Genomic DNA, 15,679 nt, shown 5'->3' with positions numbered 1-15,679 from the left:
CTATCACTCTCTACAAAAAAGGCTCTGATGTTTCCTCTTGCCACCTCATCTTCTTCTCCCTGGAAATATTTTTTTAAAATTGACTGTTCCGTAAGGCACAGGCCAAATGGTGTCCAGGGTTCAACTGAAAGGTTACCCAGCTGAGGCTACCTAATCCAAATAAGAAGTTAATTGATTAATTTTTTTAAAAAAAATTCTCTAGGCGTTTTGTGGCCTATGCGGGCTTCTAACGGAGGGAAGATTGAGGGTCCACCTTTGACTTCTAAGCAGGTTAATGCCATTTTAGACGAGACCTCTAGTGGACTACTTGCAATACTTCCACATTGGTCCTGAAAAATATAGAAACACTGGTCCCCTCACAAAAAAGAAATCAATGGGCAAGGGAGGACATAAAGGTCTGTCACTCCTGAAAGTTCTGGAGCCAACTGAAGTCTGTGTTCCATATTCTCATTATAGAGGGATGAAGTTGTCATTGCCAGCACTTGGCTATGGAGACGTTTTGGAGGGAAACTCTGAGAAGACCTAACTAACCTTGTGAGGAGTAAGACGATAGGAGAAGTCTAAAACAGCTGGAGGGCCAAAGAGACAACCACACACTAGAATGAGAGCATCGTCACGAGTGATATCAATAAGTTCACATTTCTTTCTTCAGGACCTGAGTGAAAATCACACACTAAGAATAACCAAGATGAGGGGATATCAGGTTCATGGCTCCCATACCTACATGTCATGGTTGTGTCCCAACTTTGAAGGGGTTTACAACTGAATCTTCTTAGAAATGGGGGAATTACAAATCAAAAATTCTAATGAGCCACCACCCTTGTTTTGCTGGTATTGTTTGAAGAGTAGAGACATATTGATTACATCAGCATCTGATCTTTTCCCCTCATAGGCAGGTGACTTATTGCACTCCATCACATGGTCCTGAATGTTATAAAATATGCTGCTCATTTATAGACTTTGTAATCTCAAATGAAGAAGACACTTCTCCTCCCATATCATAGTATGAGTTCATCAATTTATTTTATTATGTATTGCACATATATGCCGCCCATCTAGACATAGTCTACTCTGGGTGGCTGACAGCAGACTAGGTTAAAAACAGTTAATATATAATAACAGTTTTACAGCATTATACAATGATAACAATAGTTCAAGATGGGAAGAAAAAGGATGTTTTGCCTATGGACAATGTCTTTCATGACCTATCTTTGAGTCTTTCAGGACCTACCCTTAGGTCTTTTATGGCCTGCTCTTATGACACGCATGGACTATCTCATAGACATGCATGGATTTCTCTCACACACACTCAGGGAATACTTATGACACCCTCATGAACTATACTGAGAACTCTTGTGGATTATCCTTTGAACACTCGTGGATTATTCTTAGGACATTTATGGATTATCAGAATGGGATATTTTTTTACAGGATTTTTCCTTTTGTACAGGATTTTTCTTTTTACAGGATATTGAGGGACTTTGGACTTTTTCTTACCTAATTGGACTATTTTGTTTTTCCTGTTGGATTACCTGATTGGAACTGTTGTTATTCATTTTCTTGGCTTTTTGAATTCTTTTACTGATTTTGGACACTTGTGTATTTTTCATGGTTTGTTTACTTCACTACAGTTTTGTGATTAATCAGCATAATGTTTATTTGCTTGCTTTTGCATAACTTGATTTTCACTTTAAGGAACTTACTTTTTCTTTAATAAAATAATGATTGTAAAAATTAATTGGTTTCTTGAACAGTAAACTTGTCTTAGGTCATCTGATGGTACATGCCTCAGCCTTGCATACTTAATGAGTCCTGCCTGTGGTGCATAGTATGTCTAATGACTACAATGCCCACATGGTTTTCTATCAGAACGATCCAAAGGTACAAGGGTGTTCTTATTAGGGCAGACTTGTAAAAGGGAGGATTGACAAGCCTAGCTGAGCTATGGAACTCTCTCAGCACATTTTAGGGTGTACAATCTACTGATTACTCTCTGTCTGACCATTCACTCGTTCTCTAGGGAGCCGTGGGTGTTGACAGGCACTACTTAGTTGATCATAGGAAACGGACACACTTTGCAATCCAGAGGGTTTATCATAATCCTTGATGAGAAATAATTCTAAAAATGTACTACCCAACTGAATACACTTTGACTAGTCAACATGCCCACAAATATAATTTAAGAAAAATACACCACCCACTTCAAATTTAATTCTGTAGGTATGACCTCAAAAAGGTAACAGACCTTTTTTCTACCTCACATAACATATTAAAAACAATGCAAAACCAGGACCATTATCAAGGCCTCTAAGATAGCTTATTTCATTAGTTTGTGTAGACTTTCCCCAGAGGAATTCACTAAAGATGATGTGATTTCTCTATCAACTGTATCAAACCCTTTTCCCTACTATTTGCTTCTTGTTGTTCAAGTCAGGCCTGAGAATAACAACATAACATTTGGGAAGGAAGATACAACCTAGCAAGCCACCGCTGGAAGCCAAGATAGAGAAGACCTCCACGGCTACCATGTATTTCCCTTTAGTACTCAGGTAGGTTGGCAGAAAAGACACCCAAACACTGCAAAATATCAACATGCTGAAAGTGATTAATTTGGCTTCATTAAAAGTATCTGGCAACTTGCGGGCAAAGAAAGCCATTGTGAAACTTATGATGGCTAACAGCCCCATGTAGCCCAGGACAAGATAGAACATGAGGTCTGAACCTTCGTTACATTGAACTAAGATTTTGTCAGTCTCAGAATGCATGTCAAACTCTGGGAAGGGGGGAGAGGTAATCAACCAGACCACACAGATACCAGCCTGGATAAGAGAAGACACCGTGATGACTGACCCTGCCAGCCACTTCCCAACCCATCTCCTCACCCCAAGTCCAGGTTTTGTGGCCATGAAGGCAACAATCACAGTGATGGTTTTGGCTAAGACACAAGCAACAGATACACAGAAGACGATGCCAAACACCATTTGTCTCAGAAGGCAGGTGAGAGTTCCAGGCTGTCCAATGAAGAAGAAGGAACAGAGGAAGCAGAGGAGGAGAGAGGAAAGGAGGGCACAGGTGATGCTCCAGTTGTTGGCTTTGACCATGGGAGTGTGGCGGTACTGAATGAAAGTCCCCATCACTACGATGGTGGTGATAGAAAGGAAGAGGGCCAAGCTAGTCAGTACTGAGCCCAAGGGTTCCTCATAAGAGAGGTAGCTTAGGGCTTTGGGAATACAACTGTCTTGATTCTTGTTTGGATATTGGTCCTCAGAGCATTCCCGGCATTGTTTTGCATCTGAAAGAAAACAACCTGGTCTTAGTTTTGGAGTCACACAACTTTTATCCATTACAGAAAATAATCCTCCAACTGAGTCCTGCTTTTTTTTTCAAAGTTGATTCTTGGGACATGCTTCTTCTTCGTTTTGAGGCAGGAACACCACTAGAGAGACAATAAAAAATCCTGTATTTCTCCATAGGTGCTTTTGGATTCCTTCACTTACCCATCTGGATCGAAATCCTCCCGTTGGGGCATGCAACGCAGTCATAGCAGCACACCTGTTTCCCCAGTTGGACAGACATGCTCTCTCCAGGGTGGCAGTTCTCCACACAGGTGGACCTGGGTGTATTCTAATGATCATCAGAAGGAAAGTCATGAAGAAGTTAAATGATTGTAACAAAATGCCAACAGAAGCTCAAGAGGGAGGAGCCAAGGAAAGGGCAGGAGGGGCAGCGTTAGAGAGACAGTTGGAAATGTAAAATGTAATGGAACACTCATGCGTATGATCAGGACATACACTGCAGAGAATCCCAATGATTGGGAACACAAATTATCGCAATTACTGTATGCTTATAGATCTGTACCCCTTGAAAACACCAGGTTCAACCATTTGGAACTGTTGTTTGGGCGGGAGGTGTGGGGACCCCTAGATTTACTCTGACAAACTTGGGCGAGCAAGATCCTGAAACAGTAATTCAATACGTAGATAACTTAACACTTTGCAGACATCTCTGGAGATTGCAGCAGAAAACTTATAGGGCCAGAATCAGAAACAAAAATTAGGGTATGACAGAAAAGCCAGAGAGAGAACATTCAACCCTGGAGATGAGGATCTGATGCTAAGACCCATCAAAGGAAATAAGTTGCACTTATCGTATTTGCTGGCGTACAAGATGGCTTTTTGGGTCCAAAAAACATGCCTCCAAGTGGGGGGGGTCATCTTGTACACCGGGTGCACTGAATGACATGGGGCCGCGCTGGCCGGTGAGGAAGGCAGGCGGGCAGGTAGGCAGGCAGGCAGGCAGTCGGTCTGGATGGAGGGAGGGAAGCACAGCCTACCATGCCTGAGTAGCCAGAGCCCGCGGCCAGGCTGCCCACCACCCTGAACTGCTGAGCCAGCTGTGCGCTCGCCCGCCTGCCACCCGCCCCTTTCCCTTTTCCTCCTCCTCCTGTTGGGGGGGGTCGTCTTATACGGCTAGTTGCCTTGTGTGCCAGCAAATATGGTATATTGGGCAGATCTGTACAGAACAATTTCCAAACTGAACAAAATAGATTATATAACCCAGGAGGAGGGAGAATAAATAGGAATAAGGAATAAATATACTACTGAAAGTCAATGTAAAATGTAATAATATGTTCCAGTTGTGTATAAATAAAAAATGTAATTACAAATGTAACTTTCCTTTAGATGAATTAATGATAAGCAATGATAAAGTATTATAGTCAAGAGTATTAATGTGATTTAAAATGTGCAGTGTTATTATTAAAGGTTGTGTGAAATATTACTAAACTGTTTCTATGTTGTTCATGGAGCAAACCACTGTAGATTTTACTCCATGGAACAAACTTTCTAAGGGGGAAGGTATGTAGCGAAATGCCAACAGGTGATGTCATTTCTGCCTGTCCATCGCAGAAGCTCAAGAGGGAGGAGCCAAGGATAGGGCAGGAGGGGCGGTGTTAGAGAGACAGTTGGAAATGTGAAATGGCAGTTAGGGTTGCGAAGAGAGAAGAAGAGGGTTAGAGAATTGAGCTGAGAGTGTTAGGAGAGGGAATTGAGAAGGTTAAACAATACTGAACAAGCAGGAATGAAACTATAAGAACTACAGTGGGGTCTTGACTTAAGAACAGCCCGAGTTAAGAACATTTTGACTTAAGAACCACTCTCATAGGAAAATATTGACTTGACTTAAGTACTTAGATTTGAGTTACGAACTCAAAAAAACCAACGTGGGAGGCAGGGAAAGTGCAAAATGTGAACTTTCAGTTAACTGTTGGCCAGTGAAAAGGGTGCCTGTCTGCTTCCTCACTCCTCCCAGCATTTCTTGACCTAAGGAAAAAAAAATCCCCCTCTAGTGGTCGAAGGCGGAATAGCAGCTTCCCATTAGTTTCTATGGACGGAAAAGAGGAGATACGGATCAAATGGTTTTCAATACATTCCTATGGGAAATGCAGATTTGACCTGAGAACTTTTTGACTTGAGAACCGCCTTCCAATACGGATTAAGTTCTGAAGTCAAGACACCACTGTATAAGAAAGATATTGATTATAAGTACATACTAGTTTGGATTAAAAGTGATTGTATACATGATTCAATCCTTGTTAATACCTGATACAGTTCATACTTGATTTGCCTTTATGGTTTACATGACAATAAATGAATATTTGTTAATTAAACCTCTGATTCCTAAGTTCAGTAACCCGTAGTTTTGGCAGCACATGTGTATAACATAATTGGTATTAGGAGAATACCTGGTGGCAGCTAGAAGAGAAAAAGGGTGTGATCCTTTGTGAGGGCCCAATAAACAGGGGCAACAAGGTCAATCGCCACCATGATAATTAGAAGGAAGGTTATTTATAAGTTAAACAATCATGAGGAACAGGGATCTCTAAACTTTTGAAAATGAGGGCCACATCGTATATTTTCCACATTCTTGAAGGCTAAAGGAAGGTGCTCGTAGACGCAGCCGCATGCACGCATGCACCCCAGTGACCACAGATGTCCGCTCACCTGTATGGAGCCCCCCACACTTGCACACAAAAGCACAGACCCCCGGAAGCCCAACACCCCTCTCCCATATGAGCTGAAGGCCATGGGTTGAAGGGAACAGTCTGGAGAAAATGGCAAAGTAGGCACGATGTGGCCTGCGGGCCGCAGTTTTGAGACCCCTGATGAAGCATGCATATATATTGTAAAATAGTGCCTCCAAGTGCCATCCCAGAGAGAGATGGCCAAGAAGGATAACATGGTCGATGGTATTGAAAGCTGCTGAGAGGTCCAGCAGAACCATTAGGGACACACTCCCCCGTCCAGGTCCTGGTGTAGGTCATCCACCAATGTGACCAAATCTGTCTGTGTCCCATAGCCAGGCCTAAAACCAGATTGAAATGGGTCTAGATAATCTGCTTCCTCCGGGAATCCCTGCAGCCAAAAAACCACCACACAATTCAGTACCTGGCCCGGAATGAGACGTTTGAGACCGGCCAGAGTTATCCAAAACACTGGGATCCAGGGAGTGCTTCTTCAGTAGTGGTCTTATTACTGTCTCCTCTAAACAGTATCTTATCCTGCTGCAAGGATGCATTGAGCACTCCCCGTACCCAATTGGCCATTCCTCCTCTGGCAGCTTTTATGAGCCAGGAAGGCCAAGGGTCCAGCACACATGTGGTGGCATTCACCTCCCCAAGAATCTTGTCCACATCATCAGGCTGCACCAACTGAAAAGTATCCATTAAAAGAGGACAAGCTGGGGCCAAAGATACATCCACTGGGTCTGTATCAATTACAACATCCAGGTCAGAGGGGATGCGAGCGACTTTATCTACAAAATGTTGTGCAAATTGCTCACAGCGGGGTGTGGAGTGGTTGATATTTTATTTTTTTGGTGGGGCATGTACTAAGCCCCGGACCACACAGAACAACTCTACTGGACAACTTTGTTCTTTAGAAGTTAAATTTCTTTTAAAGTATAATGCAAGGGTTGTTTATTATATTTTATTATATTATATTTTAATTTTTTCGCAGGAATCCTGATGAGTTTCCATAAATTATGCATAATTTGCTGTCCTTCTTTGGAGACAATAGACATGGTGTCATCACCGGTCACAAAAGACACTCTGGGCTGAGTCTAACTAAAGTTCTCATCTAGTGTAGACAAATTGGATCAGTTACTTGATGGTGGATCCATGCATACTTTTAATTTTCTTGAAGCAATTAAATTTAACCTCATCTGCATGGAACTGCTGGGAGAGGTTCTCCAGGGTTTTGGTGATCAATCTCACCAGTATGCAGATGACACCCAACTCTATCTCTCCTTCCTGTCTAATGCCAAGGAGGTTGGCTATATGAAAGGATCTGGATAAATAATAGAAGAAGATTAGATTTGGAGGGTCATGACCTAAGATATGGAGAACACGATTACTTTTGGTAAAATAAAGGTGAATGCAGAGTTTAATAACCACCATATACGCCAAGCTATACTGAAGATTTGGGTTCACTACAAGTTAAGACTTTTACCTAAACAGCCATTAGGGGTATCCTCACAGGAGGCATGGTTCAAAAGGGAAAGATTATAAATAAAGGGAAATGGGAACATATGGAAATATTCTAAAAATGGAAGGGGGTTAATTTAAGATGAAGGCAAGAGAAGAATTAATAGAAGATGGTTACGAATTTCAGAGGTTTGCATATGTACAGTTAACAGAAAGATTTAAAGAAGATAAGAAAAATATGGAATATGAAGAAGAAAAGTCTATCTTTGTAGAAGAATTATCTGACAAACAGTATTGTCCGGTTTCCAGAATATATAAACTAATGCTGAAATGGGATACAGATGATGAACAAGTTAGAGACTGCAGGGTAAAGTGGGCATAACGGCTACACAAAGCCCTTGAAATGGCTGAAAGGGGGAAACTCTCAGAGTTTCTAAAAGGCAAAAGTTGAGCAGAGTATAAAATAACAGCGAAAGCCATATGGGACTTTCTTTTAGATAAACAAAACACTAAACTAGGAATATGTAATTATGAATCATAGAATTTCAGATCACATTATGAATTGTTTAGATTTCTGTTTTCTTTATGCTTTATTGGTTATGTAACAAACTCAATGATAAATATTAGTAATTGGGGAGGAAGTGATTCTGAGAAGAATTGAGAAATGCATGCGGAGATCGGTTCCCCACCCCGTATCCCCGCTTTTCAAAAATTTTTGTATTACTGTTTTTTCCTCTTTCTTTTGCTCAGTATGTCTTTATTGTATTTGAAATTTAGTAAAATTAATTAATTAATGGAAAACAAAACTCGAATTGGTAATTCAGAAGACCTTTTTATCCTGCAGAAACAATATACCAGGTGTGATATGAAATGATATTAATCCTCTAATTACCTTCCGTTTGGACTCTCGCAAGGTTCTTTAAGTGTCTCAGGCTTGAAAAGCATTCTGCACATATCTCTATGTTGTGTTCTTAGCCTCTTCTGGAAAAATATCAGCACAACCACATAGCAATATCAAAAGTACACTCACAAATGAGATGGATGATGAAGGAAAGTCGTATCTACCTGATTAAACTTCTCATTCCAGTTAATAGCACTTTCATTCAACACGAATCTCTGGCCCTCAGTAGCCAGAGGGTTCACACTTCCAACCCGGATTGTCTGGAAGGATTCGTTGGGGAACCTGACAAAATTGATGATATCATATCCTGCTTCCAAATCTCCTTTCTCATTAAAAAATATTTCTTCGCCAGCACTGTTGTTAAACCGAATGTTTCTTAAAAACGAATGAAGCTAAATTGGAAGAGAAAAAAATAATTTCTTTAGGCAGAGTTGAAGAAATGCATTAATACTCTGTGCTTTCCAAGCATCTAAAAATTGTCCATGTAAAACACAACAGAAGAGTTAAAATAACAACTGGTGGGATATTTCCAGAACTTCTCAACGAACCGATGAAGACTTTTTTTTCCACCAGTAGTATCAAGTGATGTGTTTCTTGATCCATTCAAATCTCCTCTGACTCAGCAACATTATTGCAGCCTGTTGCGCACAAGGTTGATGACGGCATAGGCTCTGGCCCTTTATTGGAAATTAAAAGCTTCCAATTCTCACCCTTTCTCTCAAACGTCCAAATTCTGTATGGATCTCTTTCATTCTGGAAAGTTTCGGAGGGGAACCTCAAGTTGGTGGGCATCAGTGGCAGCTATTTCCAGACATTAAAGACTATATCCCATGTTTATTTACTCTATTTCTTATTTATAAATTGGATACTTATAATGTCCATCTGGCTACGAAGGCCACTTTGGGCATTTTACAGATTCAAATTTTCTGAAGCTCCCAAAGGGAACCTCCCCCCCCCACCCACAGTCTCTCTCTCTCTCTCTCTCTATGACACAAACATAATTTTAGATTTTTTTTCCAAGTAACAGATGTTGTCAGAAGAGTAATGCGATATTAGGTCAAAAATTTATCTCACTGAAGAGGCAACTAATTTTCTTCAAAAACCATGGATTTAAAAAAACAACGAGTAATTTAAAAGAAAATTGGGGAACTCTGGAAAGGTTTTCAATGCACTTGTGAAAGACACATTCATTGACAGCTCCTTCTCTGTCACTCTTCCATAAGAAAAGTGAAATGTCTGTTTTCTGCTATGATTTTGAAGTTCGGGCTACAAACACATTTTGCTCTGCTTGATGTTGGTATTGGCTTAGTTTAGTTTTATTTATTTATTTATTTTTTAATGAGATTGATTCACTCCACAGGAGAAATAAGCCCTAATGATGCTGTGTTTCTCACATTGCACAATTTATTTCCTTTTCTAATCTCGATTACCTGCCATGGCTGAATGTCCTGGAGGATCCATTTCTCTTCAGGCCCCTTCCGCTTCTGCGTTGCTCTTGATGAAAACGCTGCATGGAGCGCATGAGCTACAGCATAAACAGCATTGTACATACTGTAGCTGTGGCCAGACATGCCCATTTCAAACACACTTCCAGGAAGGCTCCTCAGCTTCTCCTCTCCACTACAAACATCCCGATTTGGGACATTGAGGTCATAAAGTGGGAATGAACAGATAAATGCAGTACACCAAAACTGATGGATGAAATAAATCTGGTCCTGATATGGTTTCATATTGTCCAGAAAGTTCTCAAATCCTGGCACCACGTTTGTGTGGAGTTTGAAGGACAAAGTTCCACTGAAAGATTTTGTGGCCAGTTTCATCTCAGCAGGTAAAGCTGTGAAATCCCACTGAGCCGTGGTCACCCACACCCTCCTTTGAGGCTGCATTTTGTGAAATTCAAATATGTCTAATATTAATCGTAGCCCCTCCAGAGACTGCCTGTCCCCATACACAAGGACCACGTTAATTTCACTCAGAGAAAGAGTCCAATAGATTGGCCCCAGGAATACCTCAATCACTTCTTTTGGTGAAAACACGGTCACTGTTGGGATGACCTCTGTCCAAGAAATGCAAATATGATTCTGCAGAAGTCTTGGTCTCAAAGTTCGAAGGAAGGTTTCCCCACTGTCATCCTTGGAAACAATGACACCAGTCCAGTTCCATCCAAATGACATGAATAGCTGAACAATCCCATCATACTGAGCATTTTCGCTGGGAACCATCCGGTAGAAAGAAGGGAATTGACTTTTGTCAATTAATATAGGATTGAAGGAGCTGTAGCTGAGCTAAGAGAAAAAGCATCACATTTTAAACATTAAAAAAATGGAAAATACTCCCCTTTGTCCCCAAATATAAAGTCAATCTAAATGTATGCTAAGGATGAAAATCAGGGAGCAAAATGTTCAATTCTTAGTCTCCATAGGAATACTTTCTTGTACATTCACTTGGTATTATGAATTCTACAGGTGGGAGTCAAAGTATGCAAGTTAGATGCAAGGGATGCAAGTAAGATCTCTCTATGAAGTTACATTTGTTTAACCCTGTGGACGTACCTGAGGTATATTGTAGATACTGAAAATGTTGGCCATCTGCATGGAGTTTTCGGAAGTGAGCCCACCAATGGCAGCCACCACTTTCTCCTTCTTGCCACAGTTGTAATTGGGGGGATGCCCTCTGCTCATGAAGAGAAGATCCAGGGTGTTCCCGCAGGCTCGCCAGGGATTAAAAGAATTCTCATAAATCTTGTAACCCAAAGTGATATTGGGTAACAGTTGAGCATTCTGGTTGATCTGGCGGATGGCAAAAGCAAAGGCCAGGATGTGCTGGTAGTTTTTTGGAATCAGACTGCAATGAAATCCCACAAAATTAATCATTATCAGGGGTGTTTCTGAGGATCAATTATGTATGATTAATTGGGCACTTATTTTGGTCCTCAGAGCAAGTTCGGTACGGCCACCGTTACAATGCCTCTCAAACATGCTTGCCTCCCAGCAGTCTGCCTGTCTCCCCTTCCGGTGCACCCTGACAAGTTCTTTCTTTCTTGATACAGCACAAGAAAAAACACTGTATTCTGTTGAAGTAAAGCCTGCAACCCTCCATCAAATAACCTAGATGGGTATAGTAAGTGTTAGAAGTCAACCACATACTGTTTTTGATCTCAGAAATATAGAAGCAGGAGTGGAATATCTGTCAAGAGGAAATGCATAAAACCGAATGAAACATCTGATATTCAATGGTCCACCTGTCAAAAAGGTTAAAATGTTTTAAAAGAAAAACAAAGCTGCACACGGAGGTCAACGGGCATATACATCTGAATGCATAGTCTCCTCCATCTTGACATCATAAAAAGGCAACTGCCTACTTTCAATAAGTACTTTACCTTTTGAAGATAGGAAACCCTCATTGGTTTCAATCTGGATTTTCATCTGCATTGACAAATATCTACTTACACAGCATTTACTGCAATAGAGTCTGGGTGGGTCACAAAGGTTTTCAGAAGGAAGCCAACAAGAGTAATGGATACAAAGTCCCCAAGAATCATCTCATCTGAAGCTTCATGGAAAGAAGTTTGAACTCTTGTCCTCCAGTTGCAGACGGAAGGGCTCATATTCCAGCTGGAAGAATGAAGCACCGGGAGCATCAACAAAGCCAGACAGACGGCTGGCAGATGTTGGGAATGTTCCGCTTCAGACCTTTTCATGCTGAGCCAAAGGCACCACCAATACAATCACTCTTGGTGGAATACACAGAGGAGCTTGGACTGGCAGAGCTGTCCACTTCCTCGCTCAAACTGAGATGTTGTCATTTCCTTGGACAGGAGACTTTATACACTAAGCGCAGAAATCCTAACTGACAAGGGCTGTTTTTCCTCCTGATTTTGAGACAAAAGCCCCACATTTCTCAGAGGGATTGAGGAGACAGAAATGCTAAAAGTAGTAATTCCAATAATTATAGGGAAGGTAATCAAGGCTGGTTGGATTTGTGTTGTTTGATGCCCTTCTCTATTCTAAAGGAATAAAAATGTAAACAGAACTGTCCACGGATCTGGACTTTTTCCAAAGTTTCTAATAACATGAGTCAATTTTTTCTTGTTCTGTGCTGTCAAATTGTAGTAAGTTAATGAATGAGGCTCTTGCATCTCCTAACTGACTTTTTCCCAAGGAGATTAAAGATTTGTCACTCTCTACGAAAAGGCACTAGAATGAGAGCAGTGTCACGGGTGATATCAATAAGTTCATATTTCTTTCTTCAGGACCTGAGTGAAAATCACACACTAAGAATGACCAAGATGATGGGATATCAGGGTCATGGCTCCCATTCCCACATGTCAGGGTTGTGTCCCAAGCTTGAAGGGGTTTGCATCTGTATCTTCTTGGAAAAGAGGAAATTACAAATGAAAAATTATAATGAGCCACCTCCCTTGTTTTGCTGGCATTGTTTGAAGAGTACAGACAAATTTTTTACATCAGCATCTGATCTGTTCCCTTACAGGCAGGAGACTTATTGCACTCCATCACAAGGCCCTGAATCTTCTAAAAGATGCTGCTCCATTAAAAGACCTTGTAAACTGAGATGAAGAGGATATTTCTCCTGCCATTTCAATTGACTTCATCAATTGCTGCAGCCACTGATGAATCAAATGACTTTGGGCAGCGTGGCTGGCTCTTACCTCCCACCCTGGATAACGGTGAGACCTTCAAGTCTCCCAACAGAACTAAGACCTGGGGAGGAACACCAGATTATTTAAGGGCATTCCCCCTTAAGCCGCCCTCTACCTTTTCAGGCAGCGGCAAGGGCAGAGCTTGGCAGACGAAAGAAAAAGAAGGGGATTGTGGCATCACATTGGCAACTGACTAGAGGGGAGGAGGGGAGGGTTGCATCACTGAAACTCAGTAGTATGATTTGGCCTGACAATCAAGCGGCTGTTTACATCATAAACAAATTTACGTCCCATTTAGAATGGATCATGACATTGGTTAGGGCATTTATATTTATGCGCTGCAAGTTAACATACTGTAGCATGCATGACATGTACCAGGTCCAGAAAGTTAGATCATCAATGCATTGTCACACCAAGAGATTGAGCTGTTCATGGAGCCGGATACCAGAGCCTGGGAGTTTCCGGACCTTCTGCCTCTGGAGGTTTGGTGAAGTGGTGAGAAGATGCATCAGGAGCAATAGGTTTGGACCTGACACCGAGGATGAGGAAGGGTTATTCGGACGAGAGGATAGTTACAGGAATATAGGAAAATGGTCAACCTGGAGCCAGTTTGGCCGACACCTGTTGAACATTTATAATGATTTATGGTACATTGAAATGGAAAGGGACTGGCACGTGAACTATTTGGGGAAGGTGGTCAGCACTGGCCTTTTTTGGAAGAAAATTAATGGGCTTAGAGTTCACTCAGGGGATTACCGCATAAGGAAAATGATAATGGGACAGTCCAAAGAGAGGGGTAGAATACAAGATATTAAAGCTCCATATCGCCTCCGATATGGTGCATCTGTAAACACTGGGTGCTCTTATGCAGGGATGAATACGAAAGGGTTCCTATTCTAGATGACATCATTAATGACGTTCGCTGGGTCACTTAGAATTAGCAAAAGTGATTACATGGGGAAAAAAGATAAGTCTAGTCTAGCCCTGCAATGGCAGGATGTTAAGGCTAAAGTAGAAAAGGTGCAAATTCTTCTTTGGCACTCCAAGGCTGATCAGCTAGGCAAGGGACTACAAATCACCTTGGGGCATTGAAGCATAAGCAGCATCTGCCTGGTGAAAGTATCACAGCCATAGCTAAAGGTTAGAAAACAGGTCCCCGATTTTTATGTCAACATACTGATAAGTCACCTTTCATGAAATATCAATGCTGGAAATTAACCATCTTAGCATTAGACAGAGTGGATATCGAAGTCATGGTTTTGGCGCACATTCATTCAGAATAGGTGCAGGCTGCACTGTTGCAACCCTGGGTCTTAAACCAAGAAGAGATCTAGAGGAACACTAACTAATGTGTAGGCAGGAGCTTAGTCTGATTAAATCTCCACAGGTCTCATTGGGTTGGAGAGATGGAGGCATATTGTGAGTATCAGCCACAATGGTAGGTATACTGGGCTGCGCGTTATGCAGCTGCATCCCCATGGGGGAGCAACCTGGGTCTCGGGGCCAGAGCACACATCGCATTGGAAAGGCTGCTTGGCATACTTTAGAGCCAGCTTTGCAGGGTGGAGGCCTTTGGCCAGTTTCCAACAGATATGTTGGGTACACCTTGGCGGCATTGATTTGGCCAGGTGCCGATCCTGAACATCATACATGACCTGAAATGGTTGAAGGCCACGAACACGGCCGTGCGTATCCTGTGGTCCACAATCGTACCTCATTTGTCGTGGAGAGAGTGTAGGTTTGTTCCTCAATGTTAATACAGCACACAATGGCTGCAGTGCAGTCTATAGCGGCCTTCAATCGGTTATTGGTCACCAGAGAATCCAGCTGGATAGACCTTTGTGTTTCTTAAAGTTAACATGGCACACAGGGGTGTAAACAGCAAGGGCTGCAGAGGCCATGGATCAGTGATGGTCACCAGAGGATCCAAATGGATAGCCCTGAATTTTTTAGAAAGATGGACTACATCTTTCTGATTTGGGTTTGGATGTCTTCTTGGAAGACATCAAGGGGGGCTTCCTTGTGGAGTTTGAGCGGCTCATTGGCGGCCATGGGATTAACTATGCTAGTCCCTATGCTGTGGCAGGTAGTGTGAAAAAAAACAGGTATTTTCCGGTGAGTCCCATTGTAAGATCAGGTAAACTAACAGCACATGAGACCTCCCAGCACTGCGGACTATGCGATTACAGTGATTGGGGGAACGATGCGCTGGGCCAGTTCCAGACCAACAGTCATCAACTAAAGACGGCTTGAGGTCTGGGGGGTGTTTATTAGTGGCCGGTCAGGTTCCTCCTGTCTTCATGATTGTGAGAACCTGGGGCCCGGGGCTCCGCCCCTATTTGTTGATTAAGGGGTATTTGTATACCTCTGAGATTTACCTGTTTCCGCTGTACAGCAGGCTCCCCTTTGCCAAAGGATGGCTAATTTGAATTTTCAGTCAATAAAGTGTGGCCCATTTTTTAACCCATATTATTTGTCACATATTTTCATTCTGGGGTTGGGGTGCAATGATCATAGTAAACTGACACACTTTGCAATTCAGAGGGTTGATCATATTTCTTGATGAGAAATAATTCTAAAAACGTACCACCCAATCTGCATACACTTTGGCTAGTCAACAAGTCCTGAAATATAA

At 41.9% G+C, this 15,679-nt stretch overlaps 1 protein-coding gene across 1 annotated transcript; it reads right to left on the bottom strand.

Moving 5' to 3' along the window:
* Positions 1 to 2,390: 2,390 nt before the first annotated feature.
* On the bottom strand, positions 2,391 to 13,553 carry LOC140708301 (vomeronasal type-2 receptor 26). The gene is made up of 5 exons (XM_078378242.1): positions 13,490 to 13,553; positions 13,054 to 13,105; positions 10,937 to 11,228; positions 3,498 to 3,624; positions 2,391 to 3,292 (listed from the first exon to the last, which is right to left on the bottom strand). Exons 1-5 carry the CDS (start codon positions 13,551 to 13,553, stop codon positions 2,391 to 2,393), a joined length of 1,437 nt encoding a protein of 478 aa, XP_078234368.1.
* Positions 13,554 to 15,679: the final 2,126 nt, after the last annotated feature.

The sequence above is a fragment of the Pogona vitticeps genome, chromosome 6, assembly GCF_051106095.1.
Source record: "Pogona vitticeps strain Pit_001003342236 chromosome 6, PviZW2.1, whole genome shotgun sequence".
In the NCBI taxonomy this organism is placed as follows: Eukaryota; Metazoa; Chordata; class Lepidosauria; order Squamata; family Agamidae; genus Pogona; species Pogona vitticeps.
Note: the sequence above shows the minus strand (reverse complement) of the source record. Positions and strands in the feature narration are given on the sequence as shown.